A 20,974-nucleotide genomic window follows, 5' to 3' on the forward strand; every position below is an offset into this window, starting at 1 on the left:
TATTGATGGATTCTCATATGTTTGTCAATTTTCTATACAGAGGAGTAATATTCAGGATTTATTGTCATTACTATGAGTGCTGGATACTGTTTTCAATTCATACTTGCAGCCGGAGGGCGCTCTGCCCCTTTTGTCCACAAATGCCTGAGCACTAAAGAAGAATAGGCAATCCAGGAACTAACCGAACTAACAGAGGCCAGAGATCGCTAACTATGGCTGTTCAAAACACTTTTCAAGACAATAAATACACGATTGAGACGATGAATGCATGTATTGACTGAATTTACATCTAAATAGCGCTGGCTCCGTGGGCGTGGCCGCATTAGCGGATAATGAGCTGAATCACAGACTTCTGACATGGCTCTCTTTTCATACAGATTACATAAACACAGAATATTTGTTTTCGATTTGACTTACACGATTTAAAACCTGACATTTCAACGTTTTTTTAGACATAAGTCTATTTTTTTTGTGATTAGTATTCACTAAGTTACAGTTCATTTTCTGAGAACTATCAGATTGGAGTTCGTTCAGAGGGAGACGAGAGATCACGCATCATGTTTTTCTTTATTTTACAAAAAGCACAACATTTTGTTTTTACTCTGAGTGTACACAAATAAAAGAAAATATTCCACAGATTAAAATGGTGTATAACTCTTAATTGTATGTGCAACATTGACAGAGTATTTTGAGTCTCTTTCACACTGGTTAGAAAAAAACGCGGTGATCACGCCGGCGTGACCGCCGACCCCAGAGTGTTAATATGTTTATGAACAACTGAAAAAAGCACAAATGTCAGGGCATGTCAAAACTTCTCCAGGCCCCAAATCAGCCTCAGACCCCTGAGGGTTAAAGAAGGCAAACTTTATCATTCAACTTCACTGTGCACATTTATTTTGAACACTAACATTATGTTCTTGCTCCAGCCATGTAATAAATGCACGTCCCTGAATGAAAAATGTTCAGCAGCGTATGCCATTCTTCTTATGATGTAGCGAGTACATCAGGTGTTATGGGAAGTGTTCCCAGTTCCGGCTGACCTAATTTATGCAGCCTAACAATTTACATGATTTGAATTATAGAAGTAGATAGTGTGTTATGTGTATGCCAGGTTAAAGAGATGTGTTTTTAGTCTAGATTTAAACAGACAGAGTGTGTCTGCTTCCCGAACAATGCTAGGAAGTCTGTTCCAAAGTTTAGGTGCTAAAAAGGAAAAGGATCTACCGCCTGCGGTTGGTTTTGATATTCTAGGTGTTATTAACTGGCCTGAATTCTGAGATCGCAATAGACATGAAGGACTATAATGCATTAAGAGCTCACTCAGGTAGCGAAACCATTTAGTGCTTTGTAAGTAATTAGCAAGATTTTAAAATCTTTACGATGTTTAATAGGGAGCCAATGCAGTATTGACAGAACCGGGCTAATATGGTCATACTTCCTGGTTCTAGTAAGAACTCTAACTGCTGTGTTTTGGACCAGCTGTAGTTTGTTTATCAGGCGAGCAGGGTAATCTAGAGTAATCTAGCCTTGAGGTCATGAACGCATAAACTAAGTTTAGATATATTTTTAAGATGGAAGAATGCGGTTTTACAAATACTAGAAATGTGGCTTTCAAATGAAAGATTGGTATCAGAGAGCACACCTAGGTTCCTAACTGACGATGAAGACTTAACAGAGCAGCCATCAAGTGTTAGACAGTATTCTAGGTTATTATGTGCAGAAGTCTTTGGTCCAATAATTAGAATCTTTGTTTTTTCTGAATGTAGTTGTAGGAAATTACTAGTCATCCAATTTTTTATATCAGCTATGCATTCCGTTAAGTAAGTTTCGTCAGGGCACAAAGAAATATAGAGCTGAGTATCATCAGTGTAACAGTGAAAACTAATGCCATGTTTCCTAATGATATCTCCCAAGGGTAGCATATACAGAGTGAAAAGCAATGGTCGTAGTACTGAGCCTTGTGGTATGGTCAGATAAGTATGATTTGAACCATGCCAATACAATTCCACTAATGCCAACATAATTTTCGAGTCTATTCAAAAGAACATTGTGGTCAATACAGTCAAAATGGGGGGAAATGTGAATAACTGCGCTTCAGGTTTAAGGTGTGCCCCTAAATTTTCTGCTTGTTCTCCTAAAATTTTCAGAAAGTGCTCCTAGCTAAAAAGTTACTCTGGAGCCCTGTTTACAATTATTACAATGTCATTGACAGTTACAAAATAATAATAGTAATAAACAACATTTTCTTTCAACAGAAACACGATGAGGAAATTACTGGACTGCGAAATTATTTTGCCAGACAAGTACGAGGTAAAGTCACTGTCTTTATAAATTTGATTGGGCTAGATTTTTAGAAGGTTTTTTTGTTGTTGTTGTTTTTTTGCATAGAGTAGAATAATACATGTAAATACATTAATATTTCAAGATTCTGTATGCAATTTTATATTTTTTATATTTATCAATTTTATATTTATATTTCATTTGCCACTTTTATTCTTTATATACAATAAAGAACAGTATAATATAATATAATATAATATAATATAATATAATATAATATAATAAAAATATAATATAATAATAGAATGTAGCAGCTTGAAGCTATTTTATGTAAGTGAAAAAAGACAGACAGACGTATTAAATCGGGGTAGGTAGCTGTCCTGCAGAGTTTAGCTGTAACGAAGCGGGACTCAGGCAGAGATCCATTTGCAAGCTTTTATTAAAGGTAAGCGTGGTCGTACAGGCAGGGTCTAAGCAGGGGCAAACAGGAACAGCAAGGGCTAGGCAGAATCGTGGTCAGGATACAGGCGATGGTCAGGACAGGCAGATGTCATTCACAGGTCAGGAAATAATGCAAAGTCCAAAGGCTGGCAGCAGAGGATCATAAACGGTACACAGACAGGTTTGAAGACAGGCAGACAATAAACACAGGAAAAGGCTCAGAATTGAACACAAGGGTGAATCAAGACTTCGCAAAGAGGTGGTGTGTGTGAGTCCTTTATAGTCCAGGTAAAATGCTAAGCTGTATGTGGCAACAGGTGATTGGTGTGGAGTGTGCATGTGACTGGCAGGGAGGATTATGTGAAATGGAGTCCGGAATGAACAGGAACGTGACAGAATGTCCCCCTCCCGTAAGGCGCGTCCTCGCGCCGTGGATGGTACAGTCGGGGAGGGGGTTGGTTGCCCTGGAGACCTACTGGCAGGTGATGCTGGATATGCAGACAGATATGGAGGTCTCCAGGGCTAGGTCCAGGAACTCTAGGCACCATGGCAGGTCAGGAGCCTCGGGCAGCCATGGCGGGTAAGGAGCCTCAGGTAGCCATTGCGGGTCAGGAGCCTCGGGCAGCCACGGTGGGTCAGGAGCCTCGGGCAGCCACAGCAGGTCAAGTGGCTCGGGCGGCCACGGCAGGTCAGGTGGCTCGGGCGGCCACGGCAGGTCAGGACTGTCGGGCATCCACGGTGGGTCAGGTGGCTCAGGCAGCCACAGCAGGTCAGGTGGCTTGGGCAGCCACGGCAGGTCAGGTGGCTCGGGTGGACACAGCAGGTCAGGAGTGTCGGGAAGCCACGACGGGTCAGGTGGCTCAGGCAGCCATGGCAGGTCAGGTGGCTCGGGCTGCCACTGCAGGGCAAGGAGCTTGGGTGGCGCCGGTAGGGCAAGACGCTTAGGCGGCGCTGGCAGGGCACGGACCTTGGGTTCTGGAGTGGACTCAATGGCTGGAACGACCCCTCTGTTCACAGACACCAAAGGGGCAGCCATCTTGCCCGTGGGCACTGGCGAAACGGCCATCTTGTCCATCGCATCCAGTGAGCTTGAGTGCGTCGCAACCGGCGAGCATGAGGGCGTAGCAACCGGCGAGCCTGAGCGTGTAGCAACCGGCGAGCCTGAGCGCGTAGCAACCGGCGAGCCTGAGCGCGTAGCAACCGGCGAGCCTGAGCGCGTAGCAACCGGCGAGCCTGAGCGCGTAGCAACCGGCGAGCCTGAGCGCGTAGCAACCGGCGAGCTTGAGCGCGTTGCAACCGGCGAGCTTGAGCGTGTTGCAACCGGCGAACTTGAGCGTGTTGCAACCGGCGAACTTGAGCGCGTTGCAACTGCAAACTTGAGTGCGTTGCAACCGGCGAACTTGCGTGCGGAGCGTCCGGCTGGCTTGAGTGTGAAGCGTCCGGCTGGCTTGAGTGCGAAGCGTCCGGCTGGCTTGAGTGCGAAGCGGCCGGCTGGCTTGAGAGTGAAGCGGCCGGCGGGCTTGAGAGTGAAGTGGCGGACTGGCTTGAGTGCGAAGCGGCCGACTGGCTTGAGTGATGAACGGGATGAACGGGGTCCCTCACGAATGAGTTGTGATCTGAGTGGCCTCACAGAAAAAGTCTATCAGTGCACAGTCCGGCAAGTCTGAATAATAAGCAATGTCTAAATATTCCACAACATATTCCTCCAGCGATCGTGAGCCCTGCTTGAGCCCTAATAACAATAAAGCAAAGTTCCAGTGTTCATCAGAAAAGCTGCTGGATCATTGTTTTGGTGAAGTCTTCTGTAACGAAGCGGATCCATTTGCAAGCTTTTATTAAAGGTAAGCGTGGTCGTACAGGCAGGGTCTAAGCAGGGGCAAACAGGAACAGCAAGGGCAAACAGGAACAGCAAGGGCTAGGCAGAATCGTGGTCAGGATACAGGCGATGGTCAGGACAGGCAGATATCATTCACAGGTCAGGAAATAATGCAAAGTCCAAAGGCTGGCAGCAGAGGATCATAAACAGTACACAGACAGGTTCGAAGACAGGCAGACAATAAACACAGGAAAACGCTCGGAATTGAACACAAGGGTGAAACTAGACTTCGCAAAGAGGTGGTATGTGTGTGAGTCCTTTATAGTCCAGGTGATTGGTGTGGAGTGTGCATGTGACTGGCAGGGAGGATTATGGGAAATGGAGTCCGGAATGAACAGGAACGTGACATTAGCTCTCATCCTATGGCGTTATTTTACTGTCTAATATCGAGAGCACATTATTGTGACACGAGAGCACATACATGTAATGCAAGCGTGAATCTCTCCGCTTGCGCACGGATTTCCTTTGCTCTCGCACAAAACTGGATACGCTCTCTCAAAAATATGTGCTCTCTTATGAACTGTCTCTCCTCACACTCAGATATTGCGTGTGCGCGTTTAAACTGTGTCCTGCGCGCTTGTGAATCTCTCTGTGCTCCTGCAGAAATTAATTTGCTTCTGGATTAAACGCTGTCAACAGTTATCAACCAATCAGAATAGACGACTGTTCAATGAAAATGCTACGTGGAATCTTATTGGCTGAGAGTGAACTGCGCCTGGAATTCTTTCGACAAAGATGGGTATTTAATTTCATTACAATTTAATAATATTAATCAAATGTAACTTAGTCTAACTGCATCACATTACAGGTCAAACCCCAATTTATCTAAACAAACAAACAAAAAGCTTCTTAAAGTTATTGTGGTCATACGTTTTGTGTACTTGTTGAAATTTATATAAAAAAAAATAGGTAACATTTTACAATAAGGTTTTTATTTGTTAACATTAGTTAATGTTTTATCTAACATGAACTAACAATGTGCAATACGTTATTGTAATTATTAATCTTTGTTAACTTTAGTTAAAAATACAGCTGTTTGTTCACAGTTAGTTCACAGTGCATTTACTAATGTTAACAAATACAACTTTTGATTTTAATAATGTATTAGTAAATATTGAAATGAACATTTACAAAGATTAATAAATGCTGTAGAAATGCAGTTCATCATTAGTTCATGTTAACTAATGCAGTTAACTAATGTTTTTTATTAGGAGTGCAAAACTTACAACATAGGGTGAACACAAAACACAACAACAAAACACAAAAAACAACAATAAAACAGCAGTGATAGTAACAGCAATGAAAAGTAAGCAGAAATGACAAATGGGTAATAGTAGAAGTATGTAAATAGTAATAGCATGTATAATAATAATGATAATAATATTTTGTGATGACGGCAACAGTAATATCAGTAATAATAATAACAGTAATAATAACAATAATGATACTAAAGATGGTGATGATAAGTTGTGTTGACGGCAATAGTAATATCAATAATAATAATAATAATAGATAACATTGATAATAATGACAATAATAACAGTAGTGGTACTAATACTAAGGATGGTAATGATAATATTTTGTGTTGACAGAAAAAGTAAAATCAATAATAATAACAACATTTGTATCAATAATAATAGCAACAGTAATAACAGTAATAATAATAACAGTGATACTAAATGTGATGATAATATTTTGTAATGACAGCAATAATAATAATATAATAATATTCATAAAAATAATAATAATAATAATAATAATAATAATAACAATAACAATAGTAATAAAAACAATAGAAATGCTAAAGATAAAGATGGCGATGATGATATTTTGCGAACACGACTGTGAGCATCAGACTAACTGCAACTGTGGAGCAATTAAAGACCTATTAAGATCATTTTAGGCAAAAGAGCTGAAAAATGATAAAAAAATGAGGATTTACTGGTTCATCACTTTCGACCAATAGGTGGCACTGTGACCAAATTAATGTGGTATGGTCAAAGTAAGGTGACGGTGACTGATGCAAAGTTTGGTGTCAATCTGCCAAAGCATTGCAGAGATACTGCTTCAAGAGTCGGTTTTGCATCATGCCTCAAATTCGTTGCTCCGGTATACGAAAACGGTTTGACTTATCAACTTGAAATCCATAACTTTTTGTCAGCATGGTCTGAAGATGAAACAGTTCGATTTTGGTGAAAATCAGAGCAACAGTCTAGGAGGAGATCGAAAAAGTAGGTTTTCAAAGAAAAACAATATGGCGGACAGGAAGTTCAGCTGACTATGGCAAATTTGATATCTGTGTTCTCAGCATGACCCAAGGAATCTACTGAGACCAGTTTCATTACAATCGGTTAATATAGTCAAAAGTTATTAACATTTTTGTAAATTTTGTTATAACTTTTGACCACAAGGTGGCGCTGCACCAAAACTTTTTGAGTATTGTAAGGACATGGTGCCAAAGACACATAGCGAGTTTCGTAACGATACGCTAATGCGTTCATAAATTACAGCATTTTAGCACAAAATTCAAAATGGTCGAGTCAAAAGTTATTAGCATTTTTGTAAATTTTGTTATAACTTTTGACCACAAGGTGACGCTTGTCCGAAACTTCTCACGCTCCTTCAGGGCATTGTGCTGATGAACCATACCGAGTTTCGTAAATATACGTTAATGCGTTCGTAAAATACAGCATTTTAGCACAAAATTCAAAATGGCCGACGGCCAAAATGTCCCATATGGGAAAATTGGTAATCATTCGACTCGGCATGATGCCCCGAATCCAACGAGACCAAATTTATGATTTTTGGACAAACCCATCAGAAGTTATAAGCAAAAATATCCATTTTTCATATTTCCGCACCAGTAGGTGGCGCTGCGCCGAAACACTGCATGATGCCTCAGGTCATTCTTGTGATGACATGTACGAAGTATGGTCTGAATACGATAAAGCGTTGCGGAGATACAGCCTTATGTCTATTTTCCCAAGCACTACATACAATTCGTTCGCGTATTTTACGAAAACGGTTTGAGGAATCGACTTGAATTCCATAACTTTTTGTCGGCATGGTCTGAAGATGATCTGGTTCAATTTTCATGAACATCGGAGTAACGGCCTAGGAGGAGTTCGAAAAAGTAAGTTTTTCAGAAAATTCAAAATGGCGGAAAAATTTTCATGACGCCATAGGGTGTGATCGAATCGGCCTGACCCAAGGAATCAGAGGAAAAAAGAATTTTGTTTCTAGCCCTTACGGTTCAAAAGTTATTAGCATAAACATAAGTGCAAATTTGGACAGCTGGTGGCGCTAGAGGAATTGAGTTAGAGACACCAAATTTGGTATGGACAAAGGTCAGACTGTCCTCTAACTGTGTGCCAAATTTCACAACTTTCTCGCAAGCGGTTCTATGGGCTGCCATAGACTTCAAGAGCGGAAGAAGAAGAAGAAGAAGCAGAATAATAATAAAAAGAAATCTAACGATTGCAATAGATGCCTACGCACATTCGGTGCTTGGCTCCTAATGATAATGATAAAATGACAATAGTAATAGTAATAATAAAATAATGACACATACCTTACACAAACCACACCTCTCCTAGCTTCTTTGTCAGTGTGCATGTTTTTTTTTTGTTTTTTTTTCCCTCTCATTTACAGTACAGTTACTATTTGTATGTATGCCTAAGATGAGGTGCTGCATTAAAAGAAGGGTGTGGTGCATTAAAATCAGCATTTGGTGCATTAAAATCATGCGTGGTATATGTTAGGGGTTGATTTGGTTATTTTTTTTATATTTTAGATAACATCATTACACTGCCATCATTCCATTACTGCTAAATGTTTCTATGATATTGATAATATTAATAACAATAATGTCAATAATAATTATAATAATGAAAATACTCACAATATTACTAAAACCTTGTATAAATATGTATAATAATAAATGAATACATAATTAGTCAGGATGAGTGTGTCAGATTTGTAATAGTTGAAGGAGGTCTGATCTAGAGTGTTGTGGTTCCGATATACAGTTGTAACGAGATGAAAAATATTCTAGGGAGATGTAGTCTATGAGCAAATTTTTCCAATGTGTTATGTGAATAGTGTTTCGGGATTTCCAGTTCAAGAAGATAGTTCTCTTGGCGATGGCTAAGGCTACAAGGAGCATCCTTTTGTTTGTTATTTCCTGATTAAGAGTTGATAGATCACCCAGTAGACAGAGTAAGGGGGATAATGGGATGCGGCAGCCCAGGAGGCGGGATAGGGATTCAGTGACGTCTTTCCAAAAGTGTTTAATGGGTGGGCAGTGCCATGTGGCGTGGATATATGTGTCCGGACAGTTTTGTGAAGTTTACTAATGTTAATGAAATCTTATTATAAAGTATTACCAAAAATATCTTCTGATTTAAGACAGAACAAGATCAGGGGCAGATCATCATTCCTAAATACTTAAAATGTCGAGATCAAATATACCACCATAGTGAATTTCTTATAAAACATGACATACAAAAATACTTTGGCTATAAGCTCTTATGTATGCACGATTAATCAAAAGAACACGATCTTTATTCCTAAATGACAATGATTCGGCTGTCTATTAAATCTTTGAAATTACAATCATACCGGAATATTTAAACCTGCTTTTGCATTGCCGCTGAAAGCAGTGGTCATGTAAGTGTAGTGATTTTGGACTAGTCTCACTCGAGGGTACCACAAATTGAGTGGTTTATGGTCTTAAATATTAATATTAATATTTTGTATTAATATTAATATTGAGTCAGATGATTCCTTCCAATATTTTCGGGGCACCAGTCAAGTTTCACCTTGACAATAAAGAACAATCATGGAAGATTGTTGACTGAATTACAATTATATGAATTGGAGGAAGTTCATCATCTGACCAGTCTGAAGGATTTGTGAGATATCGTTAACTTGTAGAGCCTCTTACTGTATTATCAACACAAGGAAGACACAAGTGTAATAAATGGATTTTATTAACAAAAGGATAGACAAGAGTAACTAACAACTACTGAATGGATAAAGTGCAAAAAGACTGATAAATGCAAGTGGATGAGTTGGATGTTACTATGGCAGTTACAAGTTAATCTTATGGAAAGATAAACTGTAGTTTCTCTAGAAGAAATAAGGCAAACCTTATTCTGAATTCGACGAATAAACCGAGAGATTATTTGTTATCAACTGATATCAGCTATGCAAGATCTAATGCAAATTAGATAATCATATACTGACAGTATACATTAATGCCAAGGTCTCTAGAAAGAGGTTTGGTAAGTGATATTTATGTCTGCCTGGTCGTGCTGAATCCAAAGGTGACGTCTTCCACTTGTTGAGCTGAGCAGCGTTGCAGTGGGAAGAAAGGAGTTGGAATCCGGTTCACAGACTTGAACACGAAGTACTTGTGAACGTTGAACTCCTGGAGCACAGAGAAGGTCTTTTCCTGGAACACGCAGAAGAAGAAGCCTTGAAGAAGCCTTGAAGGTTCTGATGTCTGTGCAGATGATCCTTATTCTCTGGAACACGCAGACGGAAGGATCTTTAGATTCTGAAGTAGAGTGCAGATCCGGAACACGCAGATCTGGAGGATCTCTGATGAGAGGATTGAAGTTGGTACAGAAGATATCTTGAAGATGGGGGGGCTAAGCTTGTAGTCGTTGTCTCTGTTGCAGTTTTCAAACTCCCCAAATTCACTTCTTGCAGAACTTCCTTGTTTCTCTCTTTAGAGCTTCAGAGTCTTGAGAGAGCAACTTCACAACTCTGTAGAGTTGGACTTAGCTTAGCACATCTTGGGACCAGAACCTTGAACCGGCACTGGAACATGAACTGGAGCCTGGAACCAGAACGGAAACTGCAGCAACCCAACTGGAACAATTATCTGTCCCAGAAACAAGTCTTTTAACCTGTCCTGAGAGGGAGCGAAATGCAAATTTGCACCTTTCAGATGCATTGTTCCATTAATGCACTTTCCAAACCAATTTCAGATTACCCTAGGCATTGTGCTGAAAACATAAAGACCAAACATCATTGAGTTATATTGACCTTTTACCCATGCATTAATGTATACCTTGGTAGGCAAGTTTGTATAGTTTGCATGTACACAAACAACACTCATGAAGTATATAGAGTTCTTGATAATAAAAATGGAGAAGATGGGGGGGGGGGGGGTTTATATTCTTTTGAGGTCAAAAATGGATACAAGCTCAGCCCAAGTTCACCAGTTAATCACTGCAGGTTTCCCCTGCAGAAAGAAGCAGAACCATCTAATTATAAACAAATGTCATTCAGCTTCTGTAATCTGTTGTATTTCTGAGTGAAACAAAATATTTACTGGGTAAGACGTAATTATTATACCATCAGGATTTACTTGTTGTTTGTTTTTCAGTACTTTAAAACAGTTTTGTATAGTTTCTAGGAATGCTCCAAATGATCGGCCACTTATCCAAAAATGTTATCAATTACTTCCTTTGATTCTATATGTGGTCTCTCAGCTTGCTAATCACATAAACCGATCACATTTTTATGACACAAAAGACGCAAGCTTGTTCACACCAGCTGTGAGAGCTGCGGCAAAAATGAAAAGTCAGCAGCGGCTGGTGTGTATACAATAATGCAGTGAAAACGTGTGTATGTTTCAAACTACTTTATTAAAAAAAATCCAGAATTTTTCCACTCTCTTCTCTTCTTTCCCTAACATGGGAGCGTGTTCTTCTCATTAGAGCTTCAGGTGTAGGTTTGCCAGTAATAGAGATGCACCGGTCTACCATCAATCAGAACCGGCCAGTTCCGTTTTTTGTCCCGGACTTGCGCACAAAATGCATTGCAATCATTTCCCAAAATGTAATTTGTGTGGACGTTAACAGAGGCCAGAGATGGGACATGCTGAAGACGGATGCAAAGAGAAGAGCAGAGAAAATACTGTACCGGACAGAGCAAGCTCACTGTTGCGATGCTCAGAATATTGGAAGACAATTCTACACATTAAGTTGGGGTGGGGGCTTATATGAATGCATTTCTGAAGGAACTGACTTACTTAAAAATTTCAATGACATTTTCTTTTACTCTTACCTCCGTATGATGCCTATAAAAATAGTGTTTATATAAGTGCTTTTTTTACAGAGGTAACCAAGAAAACTCTACACTGCAAAAATGCAAAAAAGATTTTTTTAGATATTTAAATACTAAGTAAGAAAAAAATTTTTTGCAGTGTATTGCTGCTGTTCCATAAGTACCACCTTCTGGTAGAGAGTGAATTTGCATGTTTGTTTGTTTGTTTTTTTTGTTTGTTTTTGTTTTTTGGGGTCCTTAGGGTTTCTTATATGTATGGAGGGGGGGCTTCATGGACAAAAGGTTGGGAACCACTATTCTACAATATGATTGGTTCTTCATATTTCAAACCCTTCTGTTACTAGGTAAAGCAAGATCTGCCATAATCATGTGTTTATTAGTTTGTTGTTTACTCAATATCATGAGGCTATTATATTTAGATAGTTGTCTATTTGTCCCTAAGTTTCATTTCCCTTTTCCTATATTTGGACATGATTCAGACACACACTGACTTAGGCCCAAGGTTTGAGGAAATTTAGGTTTCAAAAGCATTTAAATGTTATTCCTGCAAGGAAAAAGAAATGTTAGTTATGATTAATTAAAAAAAAATCCATCACAGTATCCCCCCTCTGATCGTCTCTTACATGATCAAAACAAATTTTATGCATTTATGCAAAACAAATGCATATGTGAATGCCCCTTAGAACGGCGACTTTTTCTTTGCATATCAGACAGGTAGCAACTAGAGGAGAATAATAATAATAATAATTTAGCGGGCCGGATTATGTTTTATTTTTGAGATCAGTTGCGGGCCGGGTAGAGGGGGAGGGCGGGCTGTAAATGGCCCGCGGGCCGGCAGTTTGAGACCACTGCATTATAAGTTACTGCTAAATTTTACTTAAATACAACCTGATACCTCTTATAATTTTTGTTTCATATTCTTTCCATCAGCATTATAAGCTGGAATGAAAATACAACCAATTTCCCCAATTTTTATCACATACATATACCATCTTCTTCCAACATTCTATCTTCAAATAATCAAATTCTATCTTTAGTAAAAAAAAACGAAACATCCTGTAGTACATTGCCTTTTAACTTTTGAGTCAAGTTTTAGTATAATCTTTTGCTGTATTTTGGGTCACATTGATCTATTAGGAAATTAACAGGCTGAGTTATCATTTTGCGTACAGAATGTCAATCCTTCCCTCAGACCTACTCTAAACTATTACATATTAAACAAGTGACAAGAAGAATGGGACTCATACACTAACAACAAATTACAACATCAGATGTCATTTAAGACCTTCCCATGCATTTATTTGAAAAATGAACATTCAGCTTTGTGTTTTCTGCACTTTAAACCATTTTCTTAACCATATTTTGTTAGCTTTTGCTATTTAAGGACCTGTGTAATAAGGTCTAACCAGAAAATGTTTTAGAATTTCTAATATCATTAATTGTCATTAAAGTCCCCCTGTAGTCAATCATTTTATCCATTAATACTTATCTTTGATCACCAAAATGACATATTTAAACAGTTTTTCCTGTGAAAATAGCTTGAATGTAACCCTTCCAGAGTCTCGTTCCAAAGCCTGGTCACAAGATGGCCGCCATGCCAGAGCCTCGTCCCAAGATGGCCACCATGCCAGAGCCTTGTCCCTAGATGGCAACCATGCATGAATTTTGGTGGAGTATGAGGGGATGTCCCGGAGCCCAGAGATGTTTCCAACCCCTAGGTCCACTCCAGTGTCTTCTCCAGTCCCTGAATCTGCTCCAGTGTCTGCTCTAGCCCCTGACCAGAGTCCAGTGATGGCTCCAGCCACTGAGTCGGTTCCAGAACCTGCTCCAGCCCCTGAGTCTGCTCCAGAGTCCGCTCCAGCCCGAGTCTGCTCCAGAGTCCGCTCCAGCCACTGAGTCTGCTCCAGAGTCCGCTCCAGCCACTGAGTCTGCTCCAGAGTCCGATCCAGCATCTGAGTCAGCTCCAAACTCTGCCACAGAAGCCCATTCCAGTGAATTCCACTGAGTTACCGGTGCCGCCCTCTTGAACTGCTGGCTTCGCCCTGGCCCCTTGAACTGCCAGCTCTCCCCTGGCCCCTTGAACTGCCGGCTTCACCCTGGCTCCCTGAACTGCTGGCTCAGCGTTTTCCTCATTCAGCCCCCTCTAAAACACACTTGGCCTCACCAGCTCATTCCATGCCGGTTCCCTCCACATACCGCTCCAAAGTTCAAAAACACCTGTATTAAAATATGCTAGCAGGTTTATTACTGCATCATCAAATAATTTTTAAAGAACATGGATTGGATCCATTTAACATTCAGCAGGCCTACATAAATACAACAGAACAAAGATACATATGAAATAAACTTTTTAGGTAGGTTTAATAGTTTTCAGGTACAGAAATAAAGTAAACAAATTTAAAATAGCACTGCATATTCTTCACTGTATAAATAAAATACATATTAATACTTCTTTATTGTAACAGACTTTATTGTGATTGAACTTCTAATTTCTTTTTGTTTACATTTTAATATTTTTTTGTTAGTTTAAATATGCATGACATCTGCATCTCCTTTACTAAGACAGGACTCTTATTTTGACGGGTTTTCTCGTCTACAGAGCTTTAATACAGGTAATGGAGAGCACACAGTTCTTCAGAGATATTTTGCAGATTTAAAGTTTGTCTGTTTATTAAGCATCCCCCAAAAAAGCATAAGATCTGTATGTTTTTGTTAACTGTTAGTTGTAATAAGTGTTTTGAGTAGTTCGCTGTATGTTGATGATAATGCAATGGAGAGAGAGAGAGTTTAATGCGCACTTATTGTGCTCTGTATTTTTTAGCTTTTGTGGTGATTTGTTTGGAGTGAAAACGGACGCAATAAACTTTATAAAACATCAGTAAAGTATTAGTCATCATTCGGATGGGGTCCGCTACACTTATGAAAGTTACAAAAGTTATTTAGTCAAGAATAGTGTGCGATCTTGTGTTATTTGATTAACTTTAAAACACAGACAGCGGCGCTAGGATTATAAAGTCATTATAAAGCTCAGCGCCTTCATGCAGTTAATTAATAAACCATCGGTTTGTTATATCGGCCTTTTTCCTGTTTTCCTGCTACAGCCGATATGCCGATGATTGTAAATTGAGCAAAAATCAGCCGATTTTTAAATCGAAATATCGGCGGCCGATACATCGGTGCATCCCTAAAAAAAAAAAAAAAAAAAAAAAAAAATATATATATATATATATATATATATATATATTTATATACTCTGAACCATGACTATGCAAATTAGCCCCGCCTTTACTTACTCACACTAGCTCTGAGACCCACTCGGTCAATGGTGTTAACTTATGAATTTGCACATGGCTTGTCTAAAAGCATATTAAAAACACCATATAGACATATAAACATTAAAACTTGATTTTCACTACAGGGGGTCTTTAAGTAATATCATTTTTAACATTAACACAAATATCTAGCATATAATATCTTGCACAAATAATTTTGCATTGTTTGAAAATTTACTTTTTTATAACCTAGTTCTTCTCATAAGATTAGCCTTAGCTGCTGACATGGCATTACATTTTTTTACCTACCTCCCTACAATCCTATTATCCAGCGCCAACTGATGGACATGACATGTCCTACCTCTATTTTAAAGTAACTCTGAGCCAATTTAGGTAATTTTGGAATAGTTCATAATGGATCCAATGATCCAGATCATCGACTTGGTAACAACATTATGAATTAAGAAATCTTTTCAGAATTTTGTTGTATGAGCAATGAATCTGAACAGTTTAGACATCCCAGCAAAACAGAGAATATTTTTCTTGGTCTAGGTTTTAGCTTTGTGCCCCCTACATAACTTGTTTTAATTCATGCTCTGAGCTTTATTAAAACATTAAAACCTTTAGCAGTATGTTGGAAATCTAGTTATGCTATATAGTTAATAATAATCTAGAAATTAAATGTGTTTCCCTACAAATCAATCTCTTATATCAATTTGCAAATCATATTATGATCTCACAACTCTAAAGAGTTTCTAAACATGAGTTGTCTTTTCTGTGGCCAGTAGCATACTTCACAGATTTACAGAATTTGTCAGATTTTCTTTTTACCCTGTATTGCGAGCTTTAATCAGACTGAATGAGAATATTCTGACCTTTTTCACAGACTGTGATGACACGGTTTAACGGGCATCGGAAATCCTGCAAAGTTTTTATATTTCCATTTTTTAAATGTATGCACATTTATAACACTATATTTAGTATTATGTCTTCGTCGGTCTGGACGTTTACTCTGTGCCAGCAGAGGACAATGCCATTGCTATTTGCAAAGCATGTTCAACAAGGATTCCGAGAGGAGGAAAAAATGCGTCAAGTTTTAACACAACAAATCTTATATCTTACATGAATGGTCGTCAACGTAGCGAAGCTGTATTAAAAGAATATGAAGCAGCCGCAGCAGCATGCTATCAGCGCTAAGCCTAAAACACGGAGCGTCAATGTCCCCATTCAGCAGGCATTTAAAAATTGTAAAAAGTTTTCCAGAGACAAAAAGGCTAAAGCCATAAATGACAAAGTAATGAAATTTATAGTCATTGATGACCAACCTTTTTCAGTGGTAGAGGAATCAGGGTATCTTCCGTTCATTCATGTTTTGATTTCATATTGAAATCAGAAAAATGAGAAAACCGCACTTTTTTTTGTTTTTCATTTTTAAAATGAAAACAAAAAAAACAAAAAAAACTTGCTTGATTTTTCTTTTTTCGTTCTGGGGTTGGAAACAAATAACCAGTTTAAATATTCGATCTCTACATTGTCTCTACGATCTCAGTCATTGTGTTAATGATTGAGTCATTTATTTAAGCGATTCGTTCAAAACGCTGATTCATTCAAGAATATATCAATTGGATCTCTATAATCTTTTGGGTCATTGAATCACTCAGTCAAATGATTTGTTCAAAGACTCTGATTCATTCAGGAATGAAACACTTTTCTGTGCACCAGGAGTCAGTCACACAAATGGTTCTGATATGCATTGGAAGTTTAGTTGGCAGAGAAAATAAAACACTGTTTTGTGTGATCTTCATTAATACTCAATATTAAATATGAATATATGAAATAAACTCAGAATATTGCCTTAAACAAAAGTTATAACTTTAAGAAAAGGAAAAAACAGCATGTTGCCTATTATATACATATATTACAGAAGGATAATATTGAATATTTGACATTTGACATGTCCTACACTTCTCTATGAAAAAAAAAAACTCAAAATAGAATAGGCCTAATAGCTTTAATCAGGGTATCTTCCGTTCATTCATGTTTTGATTTGATATTGAAATCAGAAAAATGAGAAAACCGCACATTTTTTCATTTTTCATTTTTAAAATGAAAACGAAAAAACAAAAAATTGGCTTGATTTTTCTTTTTTCGTTCTGGGGTTGGAAACAAATAAGCAGTTTGAAAATTCGATCTCTACATGTGGGCGGGAATGAAACGCCTCTTTCCGCTGATTGGTCAACCAGACGTCAAACCATGTCGTCATCAGTTGTTCATTGGTTCCGCTCAACAGAATAAAAGTCCCTCGCTCTACAGCTGTATGGATTCTTAACACGTTTATTCTACATTTAATCTCGTTCTATTGAAATATTAATTTACTTTGCAGCTGCACACAATTACCCCCATTCTACAACTTTAGCACACTGCCTGTTTTATTGAAGTGACCAACTATAAAAATCTAGCGAAGCTGCTCAACGCACTGTGCAGTGAATGTATAGGCATACATTGAATTAAAAAATGCAAATCAATAGCCGATGTAAATATGCAGCAGTCATAACTTTTGTTTTAGACAACAACCTGAGTTTTGGGATCTGGGATGAATTTGAAATATGACAGATATGAAAATATATTACATGTTATTAGTTCATCAAAGCGGTGCTATAGAGAGATGGACTTAAAATGCGAATTGGATGATTTGATGGAGGTGAACTCATTTATGCCAATTTGAAATAGGCTATCACACATTTTAAAAAAAGTAAAATAAATAAAGGGAAAAATGTTAAAACAGTGTTAAAAAATAACCATTATAGTGCTCTCTTAAGAAGATATCAATTATACTTTATCAATATTAGGCTATATATCAAAACCCTGAAATAACACTAACAATAATGAGATAAAGAGTATTTTTATAGCCTATTTATTGCTATCTGTCTGTGTCAGAAATGAACTGTAATTGATTTAATTGATTTAATTGATTTTCAGGGGATTTGGGGATTTTTTCCTAATCTTATTAACTATGTATGCTTTCTTTTATGTTAAGTTCTTAAATTTAGTCAATTAAATTAGAATAATATGAATATTGGTTGTTACCAATTAAATCAGTATCAACCAGGCTTGCAGAGGTGTCAAAGAAGCAGCACCTGAAGTTGCTTTTAGATTTATGAGTTGTTAGATTGCTCAGAGAGGGCAGTATATGTGTAGGAATTACAATTGCATTAATGATATTGATGTTTTACACATCATTTTGAATACAGAAAATGTTAAATGACAAAATGAAACGATAATTGGATTATGAAATTAATGTCGCCAGTAGGTGTCAGCAAGTCATTGTGTTAATGATTGAGTCATTTATTTAAGCGATTCGTTCAAAACGCTGATTCATTCAAGAATATATCAATTGGATCTCTATAATCTTTTGGGCCATTGAATCACTTCAACTGATTTGTTCAAAGACTCTGATTCATTAAGGAATGAAACACTGTTCTGTACGCTAGGAGTCAGTCACACAACGGTTCTGATCTGCATTGGAAGTTTAGTCGGCAGAGAAATTAAAACACCGGTTTGTGTGACATTCATTAATACTCAATATTAATGAATAATGAAATAAACTCAGAATATTGCCTTAAACAAAAGTTATAACTTTAAGAAAAGGAAAAAATAGCATGTTGCCTATTATATATATATGATACACAAGGATAACTGAATATTTGACATTTGACATGTCCTACACTTCTCTATGAAAAAAAATAGATACAAAATAGAATAGGCATAATATTCATAGCCTATCTATCATTTCATATCCATCCCATGTTGTCTAAAACAAAAGACATTGTTACACTCAGTGTTTCAAAGTTGTAGGCTGGGGGTAGTTGTGTGAGGCTGCAAAGTAAATTAATATTTATATGAGATAAACTAATATTTCTCATGATGAATTAATGTCTACACAGAATTAAGCCCCGACTTGAACGATTTGTGTCAAGCCATTCACTAGTCTGGCTATTTGATGAGAAAGAGATTAAATGTAGAATAAACGCGTTAAGAATCCGTACAGCTGTAGAGCGAGGGACTTTTATTCTGTTGAGCGGAACCGATGAACAACTGATGACGACATGGTTTGACGTCTGGTTGACCAATCAAGGCAAGGCAAGGCAAGGCAAGGCAATTTTATTTGTATAGCACATTTCATACACAATGGTAATTCAAAGTGCTTTACATAAAGAATAATAATAAAAATAGAACATAAGGAATAGAAATAACAGTAAAAACAGAGAATTTTACCGCAATATTTAAAATGCATTAAAAGTCAGAATCAAGATGATACATAAAAGATATAAAATACATTAAAAATGAAATAAAAACAGGAAAAGGAATTTAAAGAATAAAAAGATAATACGTATAAAATAAAGTGCAAACAGTTCGGACATAGCACAGTGCTCAATCAGCAAATGCATAGATAAAAAGATGTGTTTTGAGTCTGGATTTGAATGTGGCTACTGTAGGAGCACACCTGATCTCTTCTGGAAGCTGGTTCCAGCTGCGGCTGGCGTAACAGCTAAAAGCAGACTCTCCCTGCTTTGAGTGAACCCTTGGTATTTTTAAGTTTGTTGATCCTGATGATCTGAGTGATCTGTTAGGTTTATATTCTATGAGCATATCTGCAATGTATTGGGGTCCTAGGCCATTGAGTGATTTATAAATGAGTAACAGTACTTTAAAATCAATTCTAAATGCAACTGGAAGCCAGTGCAAGGACCTGAGGACTGGTGTGATGTGTTCATGTTTTCGGGTTCTGCTCAGTATCCTGGCAGCAGCGTTCTGTACGAGCTGCAGTTGTCTTATGGTCTTTTTGGGAAGGCCAGTGAGGAGCCCATTAGAGTAATCCACCCTGCTGGTGATGAAAGCATGAACAAGTTTCTCTAAGTCTTGACTGGAGACAAAGCATCTAATTCTTGCAATATTTTTGAGATGATAATATGCTGATTTTGTTATTGTCTTTACATGGCTACTGAAACTCAGGTCTGACTCCAGAATCACACCAAGATTCCTGACTTGATTTTTAGTTGTTTGACCCCTAGAGTGAAGGTACGTGTTCACTTTGAGAACTTCGTCTTTGTTTCCAAACGCAATGACTTCAGTTTTGTCTTTGTTTAACTGAAGGAAGTTTAGGCACATATCATTTTTAATTTCATCAATGCATTGGCACAGGGAGTCAATGAGGCTGTAGTCGTTAGGTGAGAGGGCTAGGTAAATCTGAGGGACTTGAACCTTGAGGGAAAAACCTTGAGGGACTCCGCATGTCATGGATGTCCACTCAGACTTATAGTCACCGATACTCACATAATAACCTCTCCCTTCTAAGTATGACCTGAACCATTTAAGGACCATCCCAGAAAGCCCAACCCAGTTTTCGAGCCTGTCAAGAAGAATCTTGTGATCAACAGTGTCAAACGCAGCACTAAGGTCGAGTAGAACCAGCACTGATAATTTACCTGAATCTGTGTTTAGGAGAATATCATTTATTATCTTTATGAGTGCTGTCTCTGTGCTGTGATGCGTTTGGAAACCAGATTGAAAGTTGTCAAAGTATCCATTCAAGCTTAAGAACTTGTTCAGCTGATTGAAAACAACTTTTTCAATGATCTTGCCTATGAAAGGAAGATTTGAGATTGGCCTGTAGTTGCTCAATATGGTGTTATCCAGATTGCTCTTTTTCAGGAGGGGCTTAACAACTGCAGTTTTCAGGGATTTTGGAAAAGTCCCAGAGAGAAGTGAGGCATTTACCACTTCTAGGAGATCTGCTTCTAAACAGTTAAACACTGTAACACAGTTCGTAAATATGGGAAGAAGGAGGCGGGAACCAGCGAACATTCAACGTAACTTTAATTCAAAATAAACAAAGAACAAAACGAAAGTAATGCCGGCAGACCCTCGCGGACGTCTGCCGGCCACACAAACATAATAAAACGTAAAATAAAGTCCAGGCCTGGTCCTCTCTCGTCCTTCACTGTAGTCGCTCCTCCTTTTATGC

General features: G+C 38.1%; 1 protein-coding gene across 3 annotated transcripts in view; it reads left to right on the forward strand.

Moving 5' to 3' along the window:
* The window catches only part of gas8 (growth arrest-specific 8), a 105,652-nt gene that overhangs the window by 37,867 nt on the left and 46,811 nt on the right, over positions 1 to 20,974 (forward strand). For 2 of the 3 annotated variants that reach the window (XM_048158097.1, XM_048158098.1), the window contains exon 5: positions 2,256 to 2,310. The exons of the other annotated variant lie outside the window; for it this stretch is intronic. In XM_048158097.1, coding sequence (XP_048014054.1) covers positions 2,256 to 2,310 — 55 coding nt within the window. The remainder of the gene's footprint in view (positions 1 to 2,255; positions 2,311 to 20,974) is intronic. 3 annotated transcript variants of the gene reach the window in all.

Source organism: Megalobrama amblycephala, linkage group LG15 (assembly GCF_018812025.1).
Source record: "Megalobrama amblycephala isolate DHTTF-2021 linkage group LG15, ASM1881202v1, whole genome shotgun sequence".
Lineage (NCBI taxonomy): Eukaryota > Metazoa > Chordata > Actinopteri > Cypriniformes > Xenocyprididae > Megalobrama > Megalobrama amblycephala.